General features: G+C 38.8%; 1 protein-coding gene across 1 annotated transcript in view; it reads left to right on the forward strand.

Annotated features, from left to right (window-relative positions):
- Positions 1-16639, forward strand: part of doc2b (double C2-like domains, beta) — a 197026-nt gene that overhangs the window by 146118 nt on the left and 34269 nt on the right. Inside the window, exons 4-5 of the mRNA XM_075487428.1 lie at positions 5262-5371; positions 9492-9618. Coding sequence (XP_075343543.1) covers positions 5262-5371; positions 9492-9618 — 237 coding nt within the window. The remainder of the gene's footprint in view (positions 1-5261; positions 5372-9491; positions 9619-16639) is intronic.

Consider the following 16639-nt stretch of genomic DNA (forward strand, 5'->3'; position numbering starts at 1 on the left):
GACCACACATCTCTGATATTGTTCCTCTGCAGTTTACTCTCAAGCTTCTTTCTATACACCTCCTTGCTCTCTCTGATCTTGACTTTGAGCTGCTTCTGTATACTCCTCAGTAACTCCCTGTCTCGCTCCCTAAAGGCCCTTTTTTTCCTGTTCAATAGTTCCTTTAGCTCACTGGTGATCCAGGGTTTGTTATTAGGGAAGCATCTCACTGTTCTGGTGGGGATGGTGTTGTCCACACAGAAGTTTATATAGTCAGTCACACACTCAGTCATGGCATTAATGTCCTCTCCATGTGGCTTACAAAGAGAAATCCAATCGGTTGCATCAAAACAACCCTGTAAGGCTTCTTCAGCTTCCTCTGACCACTTTCTAACAGTCCTTTTTGTGACAGGTAGTCTCTGGACAAGGGGTTTATATGCTGAACAGAGAAAAACAAGGTTGTGATCTGATTTTCCCAGGGGAGGTCTTAGATAGTGTAGATAATTACCGGCCGATTGCTCTGGCTAGCATTATTTCTAAGGTGGTAGAGATGATTATTTTAGTTAGGCTCAGTGATTATGTTGAAACCACAGACAACCAGTTTGGCTTTAAGAGCAAACTTGGAACTGACCAGTGTATCTATGCTCTCAAAGAAATCATAAACAAGTACAGAAGACATAGTTCTACTGTTTTTCTGTGCTTTTTAGATGCTTCTAAGGCCTTTGACAGAATAAACCACGGGAAATTATATTGCAAACTTCAACAGCGAGGTACACCATCCTACCTGATTAGGATCCTGCAATTCTGGTATATCAATCAAACCATGCAAATAAGATGGGGTGGTAGTATATCTACACCCTTCTATGTAACTAATGGGTGAGACAGGGTGGTATTCTATCTCCAGTTTTATTCAATGTATATATGGATGATCTATCCAAAAATCTTAAGCAGTGTAAAACTGGGTGTATGGTGGGTGACAGGATAATTAATCATCTCATTTATGCTGATGACCTGGTTATTATGTCCCCATATAGTGCTGGGCTACAGCAATTGCTTAATGTGTGCTCCAGATATGGACTTTTATTTGACATCAAGTTCAATCATAAAAAAAGTGTAATTGTTATTGTGAGAACTAAGGAGGACCAAAAACAAAACTTTCCCTTGTTTTCTTTATCAAACGGCTCCCTTGATGTAGAAAGTAAAGTGCGGTATCTGGGTCACATCATCACTGATGACCTGTGTGATGATGAAGATATCCAGCGTCAGTGTCGTAAATTGTATGCACAAGCTAATATGTTGGCACGCAGGTTCCATATGTGCACAGATGAAGTTAAGGTCAATCTCTTCAGAGCCTACTGCACTCCTTTTTATACAGCAAACCTATGGTGTAAATACCATGCAGGTGAGCTGAAGAAGCTGCAGGTGGCATATAATGATGCCTTTAGGATTTTTTTGAAGCTACCAAGATGGACAAGTGCTAGCACTTTATTTGTAAATTTTAACGTCCCCACTTTTCATGCTCTGCTGAGGAACTTTATGTATGCATTTATGGGTAGACTTGTTGGGTCCAGCAATGCCATTTTATCTTTACTCTGGGATACCAGGCAGAGTGATACGAGATACTTCTCTGAAATGTGGAAGCACTGGTATAGATGTTTGTATGTGTTTGTGTCCTAATTACCTGGTGTTTGTGTTGTACTGTCTGTTTTATGGGTTGTATGTGTTTTTTATGGAACATTGAGTCCGCAATAAAAGTTTTCATTCATATGTTTTAAACAAGAGTTTTAATAAGCATCTAATGTAATGTATTGTATTTCTAACATTGTAGACAACTTGTTATATGAACTTTTCTTTTGTTGACGGAGTATTATAGCTATACGGCCTGCTGTTGACAGGGTAACCAAGTTGTCATGGGAACGGAGGGGAGGAGGCGCGAGGGGATTGTTAACGGGAGAGACATTTTTCGATACGGAGTTGGAAAAGAGTTTAATGAGTTATTTTTAAGTCAACATGTCAACTACAGACGTTTAGGAGAAAGAGCAGTTTGACACACCGTCTTTCTGTGTCCGTTTGGTTTCAGGTCTTGAGTTATGTTTCGTTTGAGAAGTTTAGTTTACTTTCTACCGTTTGACAGTTGGATACTTTCTACCGTTGGACACTGACGGTAGGCGTCCACTATTCCGGCATGTCAAGCCGTATCCAACGCATTCAATTCATTTTCAATGAAATCCGGCCGATCGTTGTCGCCGTGCTCGCAAAGCATGCTGGGATTCCGGCACGGCGAGCGGCGGACCTGCGGCACGTCAAAAAGTTGGGCTCGGCCGGACTTTATGCAAATTTGCCACGGCAGACGGAGTGCGTTATCCAATGACAGTAGATCATGTGTTCTCCTGTGTCGCAGCAGCACAGCAGCTCTCCTCGCTCGCAGATCCGGATCCATGGTACAATATGAAATAATGTTCCATTGCTGACGATTTATACACATTAATTTCCCTCCAAAACTCAAATTTTTAGAGGGAGAAACTTCGGTTGGTTAAAATCACAAGTTATTTACTTTCCCCCGGAGCCATTCTACACGCCCCACACACCCACTGTAGTAGCAACACGGCGACAACTAGGCATCCAATCCGGCGAGTTACGTTGACGTGCCGGAATAGTGGACGCCTAGCCTGACAGTTGGATAATGCTATCGAACGAACGGCCAACTACGGAGACTCCGCTAGCCTCTTAAGACCGGGTCGCGGTGTTAAGACCAACAGAGGAGGCTACTTCGTGTCAGAAAACCGTTGCCTTGGATGGTCATGGAGTCGGTACTCGGGTGACATCGGTGGATGTTGCGTTTGTGGATACGAGTGTGGATTACATGTCGGCTCTCTGTGAGTAAGCGCTTCAGGTCAATAGACGGTATGAGCTCCATCGCGCGCCATCAGGGTACCCACAATAACTTTGCTTAAAGGCGGGGTATTTTTCTTTTTCTTGTTTGTGTATGGTTTTGTCAGTGTCCTGCATTTCTTGCCATTGTGTTTGGGCTTATCAGTTTCAACTATGGGCTCAAATAAATGGTTATTAGTTTAATATAACTTACGTAATGTTTCACTCTGTTTTATTTCTGTGTGATTGATCAGCTAAAATATGAGCAGTGTGTGTTAAATGAATCTCTGAGGTGTAATTCAGAGTGGGGGCTCGAGAGCACAACCTTAGAAAGCACAGCAGTCACCAGTAAACATTTCTACTGTTTACCCCAGGCCTCTGGTAAAGTGAGTAATCATCTCTAGACCGTTAATAGCTTAACGCCATAAAATGCTGATGAGCAGGTTGGTTACAATAAAAATAAAACAATTAAAAAAATATGGCAACAAAACTGTGGCATGCTTTTCAAATAGTAGGAGGGCCTTTTCTCAAAAGATCAAAAACCTGTCAAATCTGAAGGAAAATTGAAATCATTAATAATGCAGAGCATCCAAGATTTAAAAATTTGAAGCAATTGTAAAATTAAAAGTCAAGATTGCATTTGTATGCATGTGTTCATCAGCATTAGAAACAAAAGTTTATGATGCTCAGTGTGTGCATGTGCGCACCAGTGTTCAGCGGCACTGCTGTGGGAAACAACCACTGATTGTGGCAGAAACAATCAGTGTGAGCCTTGTTATGTGGAACCCTGTCATTAGAGCACAAATAATCACGCCAGCTAATTGATTCAATTCGGCAAAATATCATGTCCTCACCTGTGACTCACAACCTTCAGGCTTATCTTGCTATGTTTCGCCTCATGCTCTGAGGATTTTCCCAAATAATTCCACTGATGAAAGGATGAAGCTGCTCACACAGATTACCATCACCTATCAAGATTGCAATAAATGTAAATGCCACCATATAAATCAGTTAAAATGCTATGGATGTGTGGTGACTGCCTAAATATTTTCCTTGCTGATCAAACCAATCACTGATTTTCTCATCTGAGACACATACAGTATAAATGTATCATATAGAATAAATGTATCTTGGTGCTTAAAAATTGTAGGATGACATTGTCTTGGTAGCCAGTTTCAAGGCAGCTGCGACCACTTAGTATTGAACCGTGTAGTTCAATGGGGCGATCGAATCGAAGTGAAGTTTTGGTGCAATCTGTTGGTTTCCTTAGCTCTGCAACTTTTTTTTAATTGGCTCTGGATGAATGTGACCAATTTGGAATTTAATTAATTTAATTTGATCGGATTAGGATTCTATTACAATAAATTGAATTCTAATTGGATTTTATCTTTAAAGTGCCTTGAGATGACATTGTTATGATTTGGCGCTAGAGCAATAAAACTGAATTTAATTATCTGTGACAGTGCGTAGTTTTCTAACTACAACAATGAACCTGAACAGCAATTTAAATACATCACCGCATACTTTGAACTCCTAACTATAACCATTAGCAGGTAGGAGCAGTGTGCAGGATGGGATTTGAACAAGCAACCGCTCACTTGAAGGTCAGGAGTGTAACACCACTCAGAAACCCATAAGACAAAATTTGTGTCCTTGTCAAGAGTGACAGCTGTCAAAATCATTATAATGCAAGCATCAATGTCATTATATCATAAAAGGAAGGAAGGAATCACATTTTCTGGTGCTGCTGTTGCCTGGGATTGGTTTCCATTGTACCAGCACACCCGTAAATTAATCTAAATACATTCAAACACAGTGTGGGCCTACGTCTTGTTAAGTGCTGTTAGGAATTTGTGCTCCCTTCACGCATTTTTAAGAAACGAGCTGCCATGGTGTAATAACGACACCCACAACATATCGAAGCAAGAGGGTGGATGGTTAAACTGTAAATCTCACCTTTAAATGTGTTAGCAGACAAATTTATTTCCACCACAGTCTTTATGCTAAGCTATACTAACAATGCCAATTCCACACACAAACATAACAGTACGAATCACCCTGAAATGACTAATGTTATGATTTGGAGCCGTACAATTGATGTGCTATGCTTTTATCATTTCATGTAAATACATGTAAATGCTGTCTGTATTTCATTCCTGCCAGTATTTAGTATGCAGCAGTGAGCTTGTTTTTGCATACACACCGCCAGACATGGATACACCCTGACATACTCTCACCAGGGCAGAGAGGCTTTGTACATTTTTGGGGATGTTTGGAGAATTCTGGCATCAATTCATGAAACTGACAACTGAGGGATGAGCTCTCTGCAGCTGGAGGAGGAGCCAGACGGCATTCAGTTATGAATGATGTTCAGTTGCGTTAAATAGCCAATGTCTCTGTTTGTCTTCCAGGCCAATAAACTTAGAACCAAGACCCTACACAACACACTCAACCCTGTCTGGAGTGAGACCCTAACCTACTATGGCATCACGGATGAGGATATGGTTCGCAAAACACTCAGGTACTGTCAAAGATGAGATCCATGTGTCCTCAGAATGAAGTGTGAAGGGAAGGAAAAGAAGTAAGGGAAGAGGGCAGGATGGGAGGAAATCTAACAGAAATAAGACAGGGAGGAATATAGAGATAAAAGCTGAAAAATATGAGCGATGCAACGTTGTAAATAATAAATGATAACTAAGAAAGGTGTGTGCGATTAAGAAAAGCAGAGTAAAATCATCTGAAACTGAGAGAACAAAGAGAAAATGTAAAAGGACTGGAAGAGGAAAGGAGAAGAAAACTGTGAGAAACAGTGAAGAACATGAAATCAAGACAATTAGAGGAGAGACATTTGAGGGGATGATGGGGAAAGAAAATTAGAGCAAATTAAATTATAATGGTAATGAAAATAAAGGCCAGGAAGGGAAAAAGATGAACAAAAGAGAACGAAAGGAAGGAAATGAAATGAAGGCCATGGAAATGGAAGGATGGGGAGGTAAACAGGAAAGTGATGGAATTTATAATAGGAATAGGAAGATGAAAGGACAAGTAATGAAAAAATAAAGGACAAATGAAAGGATCAACTGGAAAAGGAAGGAAAGCAGGAGAAGTGAAAAGAACAAATCGGGGGTAAACAATGGAAGGAAAGGCAAAGAAGAAACGCTTTTTTATTTTTTTATTTCGGTGTTTTGGCTTTTGCTGCTGTGAATTTGTCTCAGAAGGTTTAGGAAAATAATTTTCAGGTGACATTTGACAGTTTTTCTTCTTCCTAACTCCTAAGACAAATGACCAAATTACAGTCTCTGTGCAACAATATCCATTCTATCCACAAATGTCTGATGTTCTTGTTAATCACTGAATGTGTGATAACCCCTAATCAGAGTAACATTTGGGAAATCCTTTTTTTTTTTTTGCTTCCTGCTAATGGCATTCATATTTGATAGAGCGCACTTCCTGTCTTGTTGTGTATTTTTTACCATGACACCTCTGAATAGTCTGAAACCCGGAGCCAAAACTGTGAAAAACCACGTCACTCTGCGCCATTCTTTTCTTCTTTATTTTTACCAAAGTGTTAACAGTGTGCAATCAAGTGGTGGCGGTATGTAATGCAATAATATGCACAAGCATTATGTGTCAGGTGGACTGTGTGCGGAGCAGGATTTTAGTAGTTTCCATTTGTCGTCTGATTTACCACAAGCATTCCAGTTACCACTTCATTTGTATATTTGTGTGTGTTGATGCTACAGTAGAGTCTTTCTTGCAGTCATTCCACTTCCACCAAGGTGCCAGAGGGCTCATTACATTACCCGAAACTCTAACTACAGGTTTGTCAAGTGAAACAGGGGTCATGACCAAATAACAAGCTGCTGTAGTGGCCACTTTTAGATAATTTGATGTGATGTCAGTCTCCTGCACCGAGGCACAGTCTGTTCCTCAGTTCAACGCTTCGGTCCAGACTGAAACATCTCAATAACCATTTTCTCACACATTTGTTTCCAGCAGAGAGACAATCATACAATCTGTCATGTCTAACATCTTGCCCAATAGATTCACCTTATCACAGCCGTCCCATAAAATGCGAAACAGCATTTAAGGAATGTTCAAAAAAAAATCTGATTTAAAAAAAAAAAAAAAAGCACAGTTCAGGTTACTACTTATGATCTGATGCAACCAGCAATTACTTGAGGAAGCTTTAGCTTTGATTTCTTAGAATCAGGTTCTTCCATTAATAATGTGATAAATAGGGAGGAACAACACAATACAATACAAAAAAATGAGTAATTCTGTCTGAATGTACTTCTTTTACTCCTCTTGGTCATTATACATACTAGACACTTAACAACTTTCACCTTTTCATTTTGATGCCAATTAAGTTACTCAAGAGGTAGAATTATGCATTAACACAAGCCAAGGTAATCTTGACTCGCGAAGGTGGCACCCCAAGAAGATGACGCCCCCAGTCCATCATCTGTGTCACCTAAAGGAAAGACCAGCACCCTGGAATGTGGATCTGAAAACAGAGTGTGACGAGCTGACAGTTCTGTCTGATATTTGGCAAATGTAACGTCAAATCAGCAACTGGAAATTCTGTGTTTTTAACCAATTATTTGGCTCGTTTCGAATTTGGTCCAGATAGTCTTTGCAATAGGAATTCTGAAAATATTTTGGGCAATCTTCAAGCACACACACAAGCCAAGTACCTGTGAGGAGTTAGCCGTTGTGAGATTGTTATTAGATAATTGATAGTAGATAGAGGCATGTTTTGTTTAGGAGAGCAGGCTTTGAAATACATCAATTATGACCAGAAACCTGTTAAATGATTTACTGATTCAGAGTAATGACTGTTTTAACAAAGCCTACAACACAGTCAGCCATCACAATAAGAGCAGTTGGCACGTTGGCCTACAATATTTTTAACTTCTTATCATTTGATAATGGAGATGGACAACCTGTCGATGGTGTGCTGCCTCTCACCATACAGCAGCTACGATAGGTTCCAGCCCCACTGAAACCCTGAACTGGATGAAACGAGTATAGAAAATGAATGCCAATGACAGTGGCAAAACTGGTGGCAATAGGCTGACATGGTTAAACCTTGCCCTTGGTCCCTTCTTGCCAGACAGCATACAATCCCAGCAGGAAAGTGTTTAAATGTGTGAGTTCAAATTTGAGGAAGAAATGAACGATGTAGAGTCTTGCTAAAGTGCCACGTGCTGTTGGAAGAGCTTCAATACATTTGGGCAATAATTCTCCAAGTCCTTGACTCAACCAAATGTATGCAGCACCATTCTTTCCAAAATGTTTTCCCCCATCCTGTGTTTCGACGTCGGATGGAGAGCACCAGTTCCTCACCGTCACCGAAATTTCACTACTGCTCATTAAAACTATCAACCTTATCGGCCTTATGAACACCCAAGCAAGTTTATTAGTGTATTTCACCGATTATTTTGTGCTGCAGAGAGCAAATATGTATCATTGCTGCATAATGCTAATGGGGGCATCAGCAAGCAGCACGTGATCTGATGGAAAATATCTTTATCAACCTTTTAAAAAAAGAACAGCATGCTCCAAGACTGGCCCTCACATTTCCAGACGACACAACTCATCTATTTTTGCAAATTGAAACATGATTTCGACACCGCCTGTCCCTATTGCAGATAAGCTATCACTGCTATCATTATTATTTTTGTTAAAGGTCTGATTACATCACATCCTGTTCAATCTAGAGTGCTATTACATCACTATATGGGGTGCATAAGGGTGCCTGTTTTCCTCCATAAGGTAGCTGATTATGCAGAGAAAAGCACTTGAAACAAACAGTATTCCTCTGCATAAGCCTGACTGTGAATCGTGTCATGGCAGAGTGCTTACACAGGGAATGCTCTCTGTATTTATGGAAGACATGCTGAAAGTCTGCAGGGAACACCAATCACTGGCTTTCATTAAATGTAATGAAATGATGAAGATGAATATAGATCTCTAGTCTGGAATGTGAAGCCTGAATCTCACTTCCTTGCATGTAATGACTTGAGCAGCTCTATGATACCATATGATATATCTTCATTATTATTAGTGTTCTGGCATTAAAAAAAATCCGATAAAGATAATGAAAATGAAACATAATGCAGAATATGAAAATAATACAGATCAGTTAACAGGTCGAATGGCCCACAACACATTTCAATTCAAGCAACACTAATGAGTAAATGTGCAGTATGAGTACGTGATCATGATCAGGAACATAATGTTAGCTTTCAGTCCGCTGAGATGTCTCTGATTTTCTCATCAGAAGCTTCTCCTCTCATTTTGGCATTAGTGAACCTTCCATGACCGAATGCCTCCTAACACATAATTATCCCATCACTTGCTGTCATATTGATTGTGTCTGACTAGGATCTTATGATCTTCTTCTCTCCAGAACAGCTATGTTTTAACCTTATTGCTGTGAGGCCCCAGAGAGTCAGTGGAACTGGCTGTAAAGTGAAGCTGTTGGTGAGAACCGAATCCTTGTGATGGAGGATGATGGCATCCAGGCGGAAAATGATTGGTTTTATGGTTCTTAAGCCTCATGTGAACACACAACCTTTACTTGAGCCTCGCTTTATTCATGTTCTCCTCCGCCTTCTCTGTCCTTTTCCTCTCAGGATTTCAGTGTGTGATGAGGACAAATTCCGCCACAATGAGTTCATCGGGGAAACCCGAATTCCCCTTAAGAAGCTGAAGCCCAACCAAATCAAAAACTTCAACAACTGCCTAGAGAAACAGCTACCTGTAAGTCCTGCATGCAACACACTCTGTTGGTTTTAATGTTCTGTTCCACAAGCATATTTTTGATTTTAGGATCTAGACAAAAAAAACAAAACCATCTGAAAAGAGCGAGAGGAACACGTCCCTCCAATCGCATGACAGTGCTCTATACTCCAAATATGAATGATCCAGAATAACACTGCATCAGATTCCTTAAGCGATAAACTGTGTAGGCAATTTCAAAAGGATATTCATTTGCAGTTCAATGACTCTCCACTCCACTCCTCTCCCATGCTCTCATGACACATAATCCACTCCCACTCCTCACTTATGGGGCTCAAAACCCAATGCTCTAATCTGCCATGTGCTTTAAATTGAATCCTTGAGGAAAGTATAGCAATATTGCACCAAATGTTATCTGTATTTAGATTTACTGAATTTATTAGTTAGTTCTTATATACGTACGTTTTGCTCTACTGGAAAAGTACTAAATGCAAAGAAAATAAAGTAGGAAGAGCAGAAAGATCCCAGGTGTGCCTGCATTTATTCTCTATAGAATACTGCAAAGACAAATAAGACGAGCAGTAACTATCATCTGTTTGTTGTTTGTTATTGTTATTTACCAAAAAGGTGGAAAATGACTCCTTGGCATGTGAGATGTTATTGGATATTTCAATCCACTGGCAGTCACATGTTGTCATCTCTCACTGCGGAGACACACAGAATTGCCAGAACCTTGTTGCCCACCAGTTTCTGTTAGATGTACTTAAGTGAAGAGGAAAAAAAATCCTGTCGTCTAATTTGTGATCCCACAGGTAATATATGAAACCACATGAAACTTCACATCTCAGATAAGATCTTTATTAAAACTCCAAACCACCCGCATGCTCACATAATTGCTTTTCTTATTCCCTTCCACTAATTTTTCTGGTCCGTTTGTAGTTTTTACATTTAATATAAATCGTGTTTTTTTGGATTTCTTTAAACTGAGGAGCTCCTTGTGTACTGCTTTATTTGCTGATGGATTGGAGTATGGTATAATCTAGTATGTTATTACCTCACTAGAGCATACGGTCAGATGTCTAATGAACACTTAAAAGCAACAAAGAACAATTCAATTTAATTCAATTCTTTAATATTTCATCTAAAGTTGAAAAAAGAAAACATGTTATGTTAAACATCACGAAAAGGACAAGCTGTTGGCAAGTTTGTACAGATTGCTGCATATTCCTGTCATGGTGTTGCTGATATAAGCAAGGTCCCATCACAGGAAAAATTCTTGGATGGCTGCATATGTTGGTCCAGAACTTGTTTATATCACTCACCACATTAATGGCAGACGGTCAAAGTTGTCATTCCATCGTAAATGTAGGGTGGTCTCTCTCTTCTTTAACCAAGAAGACTTTGATCGCCCAAGTTTTGTGAAGAGAATTTCAGATTTTGATTGAAAAAGGCAGAACTGTTTCTCACTTCACCTTTGTCCATTGTAAATGTCTTCAGTCCGAGAGATGTCGGGGATGTTTATGGATTCTGTTTATTTTCCTGTACATGGTGAGGATTTGACTGGCATTAGCAGTGATGAACTTGGTTTCATAATGGTTCCAATAGCATCCCTGAGCCCATGCAGTAATTGTCAACCACAGAATTCTGTCTGTTTTTAAAACTTGGCCTGAGGGCCTAAAGATCATGACTATTCAATATTGGTTTTCAATCTTTACCCTTTTGTATTATACACAGATTTGATTGGATTGTCTTCATATTTCAGTGATATCATTCACAGAAGATGTTGAAATCCCCAAATTCTTTGAACTTTATATCGAAAAACATTTTTCTGAAATTGTTGAACTATTTAACCAGTGTTTCAAAGAGTTTGGAACTTCTGCGCACTCTTACTTCTGAAGACAGACAGCACTGTCGCCATTTCCCTTCAGCCCTGCTGTGTACAACATCTCATTTCAGGTGGAGTGTAACTCTTAGTCACAAGCTTTCAATTCTTGTCATTTGATAAGTATTTGTAACACCAACCCTCAGATGTAAAGGGTCACCTGAGAAAACAAATGTAATGACACAATATGCCAACACAAGGTTTTTCCTAAAAGCAATAATTAATTGTAAGAAGTTTCACCAGCTGAATATGGTTTTATATGGCGATTTATAGTTCTTTCTATATTTTTGCCCACAACACTACACTTTTATCCGCTAAACAACTCCATCTGCACATAGTTTATTGTAATTTTATCAATGATTAACACTTTACGCTAAAGTTGCTCCGAATTGTATTTCAGTATACAACAGTATAAAATAGACGTCGATAGTACTGTACAGTATACAGTATAGTTGAGTATGGTTGTATGATTGAGCGTAAACTAGTACAATTTAAACTATCAACTGTAGTGTAGTATAGCACAATGTTGATCTGTTTTTGTAAATTGATAAATACAATACAACTTTAGAGTAAAACACAGCAGAGAGAATGTAGGACATAAATCAACTCAATTAAAAAAATGTTAAGACAAAACTTTATTTCATCAAAGAAAAAAAAACAGAAAATCCCTATTGCCATCTAGTTCTATGCTAAATCATTAAAAAAAAAGAACACTGTCGGTGGCTTTCAGAAGAGTCTTGGCAATAACTTTCAAATTGAAAGTAAAACCACCTCCAAAAATCCCATTTTTAAGGTGCTTATCATTTGTCTGGTGATCTGGGTAACAGCGAGCACAGAAACTAAAGACACATTGTGGATTAAAATATTTATTGCTAGAAAGGAAATATTTCCTCCACCTGCCAGTGTGAGACTGTAGATTGCAGCTTTAGTGTTGATGTCTATTGTTTACAGTACTGTACGTTACACTTTTTGTCCTTTTTTTTCTGTCATTTCTGTTTGAAATGAACTGTTTTGCTATGTTGGACCTCCATGTCATGTGTCTCACCCTATCAAGAGACACAATGAGGCGGTTTTACTGCAGAAATGCTTTAAGGCAAAGTAAAGCTGTGACTGGTGCAGGTTACAGAGAGATGAAGAGCTCAAGGCCGGTGACTGTGCTCTGCTGGCACTTGGATAAGGTGTTCTGTCTGAACACAGGATGTCATTTAGTATGCTGGGGTGAATTGAGCACCAACCATTTAATCGTCTCATCCAGAAGCCTGCAGTGCCTGTCTTATTGATGGTTTTGGCTGGCAGTGGAACATTTTGACTGGCTTGTGTAGCTCATAAACAAGCCAGTCAGTCAGTGTGTGACCTGCAGAATGGACCTGTTTTAGATAGAAATGCAGAATGTACAGATGTGACCGAAAAGTCATGGGGATAAACATTTCCACCAAAATCCATTCATCCATCCATTTTCCAAACCCACTTAATCCAACTCAGGATTAAGTTATTGACTGAGGCTTGAGGCTTGACCCTATCCCAGCGGTCATTGGGAGAGAGGCAAGGTACACCCACGACAGGTTGTCCACCAAAATCATTCATTTTAACCCCTTAACGCCTGAATTTATGTGTGTTTTAGCCTTTAAGTAGATGGTAAATAATGCTGAGATTATTAATTTCACTTTTGCACAAAAAATAAATAGAAATTTTGGTATGTTGCAAATTTGCAACACCAGGCATAATGGTCAATAATAAGATAACAACAACACAGTAATAAAACAGTGAAAAAAACAATGTTTTTTTTATTCACCCTTTTTTTTTTTCATATTTATTTATATAAAGGTTCCTAGGTCCATAGTGAATATGGACTAACCGGCATTGGGGGAATAAAGATGCTATCTCAGCTGGTTGATTGAGTCAAACGCAGGGTTGAGGAGTAACGGATTACATGTAACGGCGTTACGGTAAAAGGATACAAAATAAAAGTAACTGTAATCCGTTACAGTACAAGCAAAAAAGATGTACTCAGACTACAGTTACATTCAGTGAGAATGGGGGTTACTTAACAGGATTAGAATTTGTGCGAGGTTGCAGTGACAGAAGTACAGAGCGGCAGGGTCGGACTGGGAGAAAAAAAATCGGCCCTGGCAATTTTCCCCGGGACCAGCCCCCCCTCAGTATTAATTAGTGTCTCCAATCTAATTAAATAAAAATTAAAAAAAACGAGCACAGACCGCTCATACAGTCAATGGCATGTACCCATAGAAAAAATACACACTCACACACACGTCACACAATCTGACTATCGACTGCTAACAACCATGATCAGTAACCTACACAAATCCAGACACATAATGGCTCAGCGGCCAGCAATCGGATAAACCAATGAAGTGAATCAATCCTGTGAAAGAATGAAAACAAGTGAATGAAACCTGCACTCACCCATTATGAAGTTAACTCTGCCAGCCCCATAATCTTGCCTCTGCTCAGCCAACTCCTTGACGTCGGGTATGGTTGGTAACGTTACGGCGGCTAGCATTAGCAACGAGGCTGCTAGGCTTGCTAAATCGGTAAGCATTAAGCATCAAGGCTACTGAAGAAAGCTAGTCTTTTTAGCTACGTTATATTATTATCTTTCTTCTCGGCTATAAGTTAACCTTTGTTTACGGCCACTGGCCCTAACCTGACGCGCTAGCTGTCAAATCACCGGAAGTTTTCACCGGAAGTACTGGCGCACACACACAAGCAAGGGTGTGCAAAGAAAGATAAAATGTGATGTAAAAGTCTTACTTTGCTTATTTATTACTAAAGTAGAGCACTTCATTGTCATTGCACATGTATTAATGAAATGCAGTTTGGCATCTTATCAAGTGTAACGCGTGCAGATGTATAGCATGCAGTATTTAGAGATAAAATGCAGTTATTTACAGCTAGTGTAAGGAAAGATGGTTAATAGATATGTGCAGAATAGATCAATTACCTAGAGAAATGCATGTATGTGCAGAGAATGTATAATGTAGTTATGGCAGTACAATGAAAAGAAAAATAGCATGGTATAAATAAATGTGATAAATACAGATGGAATCATACAGATAATAGGCTACCATAAATAGGTAAAAGTAATCCAAAAGTAATCCAAAAGTAATTAGTTACATTACTTTTTTTAAGTAATCCAAAAAGTTACACTACAATTACATTTTAAACAAGGTAACTTGTAACTGTAACGGATTACATTTTTAAAGTAACTTACCCAACACTGGTCAAACGGTTTGTAGCATATATGCGACAATAGGCGTTAAGGGGTTAATTGATTTATAATTTCAACGTCAAATCTTTGTTAACACTGGAACATATAAGCGTTAGACCGCTCCATGAATCTGCTTTAAGGATAGATATACAAATGCATTGAAAAAAGCTTTCAAGGCAGTACTTCGATTGTGATAAATGAGTCACCACCATACGAATGCAATCAAAACACGTGCTGACATTAATATTGGGGAAATAGATACAACAATAAATACAGCTAATGGCTTAATAAATATGCCAATACACCTAACCTCTGATTATACACTTTAAAGAATAACTATTTTGTCTTTCAGTGCCATGGGAGGTGTTTTTCAGACAGTTAGGAGTAGGCAAAGCTAACAGCACTCGCTAGCTTAATTCAGAATATGAGCAATGGCCTAAGAACAATCAGCTATGTATCATAACTTTTTAACTCTACAAAGATCAGATTTACTTTAAGCAGATCAGTTATTGACTGAGAGAGCAAAAACCTGTAACAGTCAGTTGAATTAAGATATTGTCTGTATTTTAGCTGATTGGAACAGTGTTCAGCACCTTTTTGTGAAGAACGATCTCTGCAGCCTGATTATAAATCAATAGGTGAGAGCTGAAACACGACACACTCTGACTGACAGGCCTGTCTTATCTGCATGATGAAAGAGAAATGCAAACAGGAATGTAAAAACTCTCATACATATCTATGAGCAACAGAATAACAAAAACAAAATGTAACAATCTATTGTAATATCAAGTTATAAAAGAAAAGAAAATGTAAAAGGAAACTGATACATAGATAGACACGGACAAAAACAGAGAAATAATTTTAGTTTGATTTTCAATCCTATGAAATACATAAACTAGCAAATTAAACTTAAAAGTAAATAAGGAGTAATAACACCAAGATCAATGGATACAGTTGAAAATCAAATTAGGACAGACAATTAATTTTACATTCTATCTGTTTTCATTTTAGTTGCATTTATTGGCATACTAATTTGTTTAATGAGCCGTTTATGTATTTCTGTACGTATTTCTGATCATGACACTGTCAGACGTCTATACAAAGGCCTTTGATGTAACTGACAAAATGAACTGAAAAAAATGTTTCAGTATTGTCTTAATTGTCTGGTAAAATCAGTGTGTATCTGGACTGCTGTGTACTTGTTAGCATTGTGACTAATTGCCCATGTCACACAAATACAGTGCACAGTGAAAATGAGTACACCCCTGTTGAAAAGTAACATTTTGAACAATATTTTAATACACACACAAGTTATTCCCAAAACGTGCATAGAGTAAGTTTAATACAACATCTTTTCAGCTTACAACAGAAAAGAAAGGTCAATAATATAACTTAAATGACCTATTTGTCCATTTTTGTGAAATTATGCTGGTGCAAAAGTGAGTACACCCCTTTGTTAAACTCCCTGAGAATGGGCCGTGTTGGCCCGAAATGTCATGAAATGAAAAGGCATTAAAAGGGAGGTCATCGTTGTGCGTTTCATCCTTGCCTTACATTGAAATTTTACATTTTGAGTCTGCACCAGGCTAAAAGAGACGTGTGTGAGATTTGACTGAAATCCTATGGAGAGTATCATGATCTGCTTCAGTAGTCACAGTACATGTTGACAAGCATGTTTCTTTTGGTGAAATTCAGCTTCCTACTGTTGATGGCATCCATACAGCCCCAAACCATGTCACTCCCACTACTATGCTTGACTTTAAGCATGGGGCACTTTTCTTTGTACAAATCACTTTTTACCACCACACAGGCTTGACACCATCGAAAGCAAATTTGTTTATCATTGTCTCATCAGAGACAAACAAACTAAGGATATGGATTGCTGGAACCATGTCCTGTGATCTGATGACACCAAGATGAACAAATTTGCT

This window comes from Odontesthes bonariensis, chromosome 16 (genome assembly GCF_027942865.1).
Source record: "Odontesthes bonariensis isolate fOdoBon6 chromosome 16, fOdoBon6.hap1, whole genome shotgun sequence".
Lineage (NCBI taxonomy): Eukaryota > Metazoa > Chordata > Actinopteri > Atheriniformes > Atherinopsidae > Odontesthes > Odontesthes bonariensis.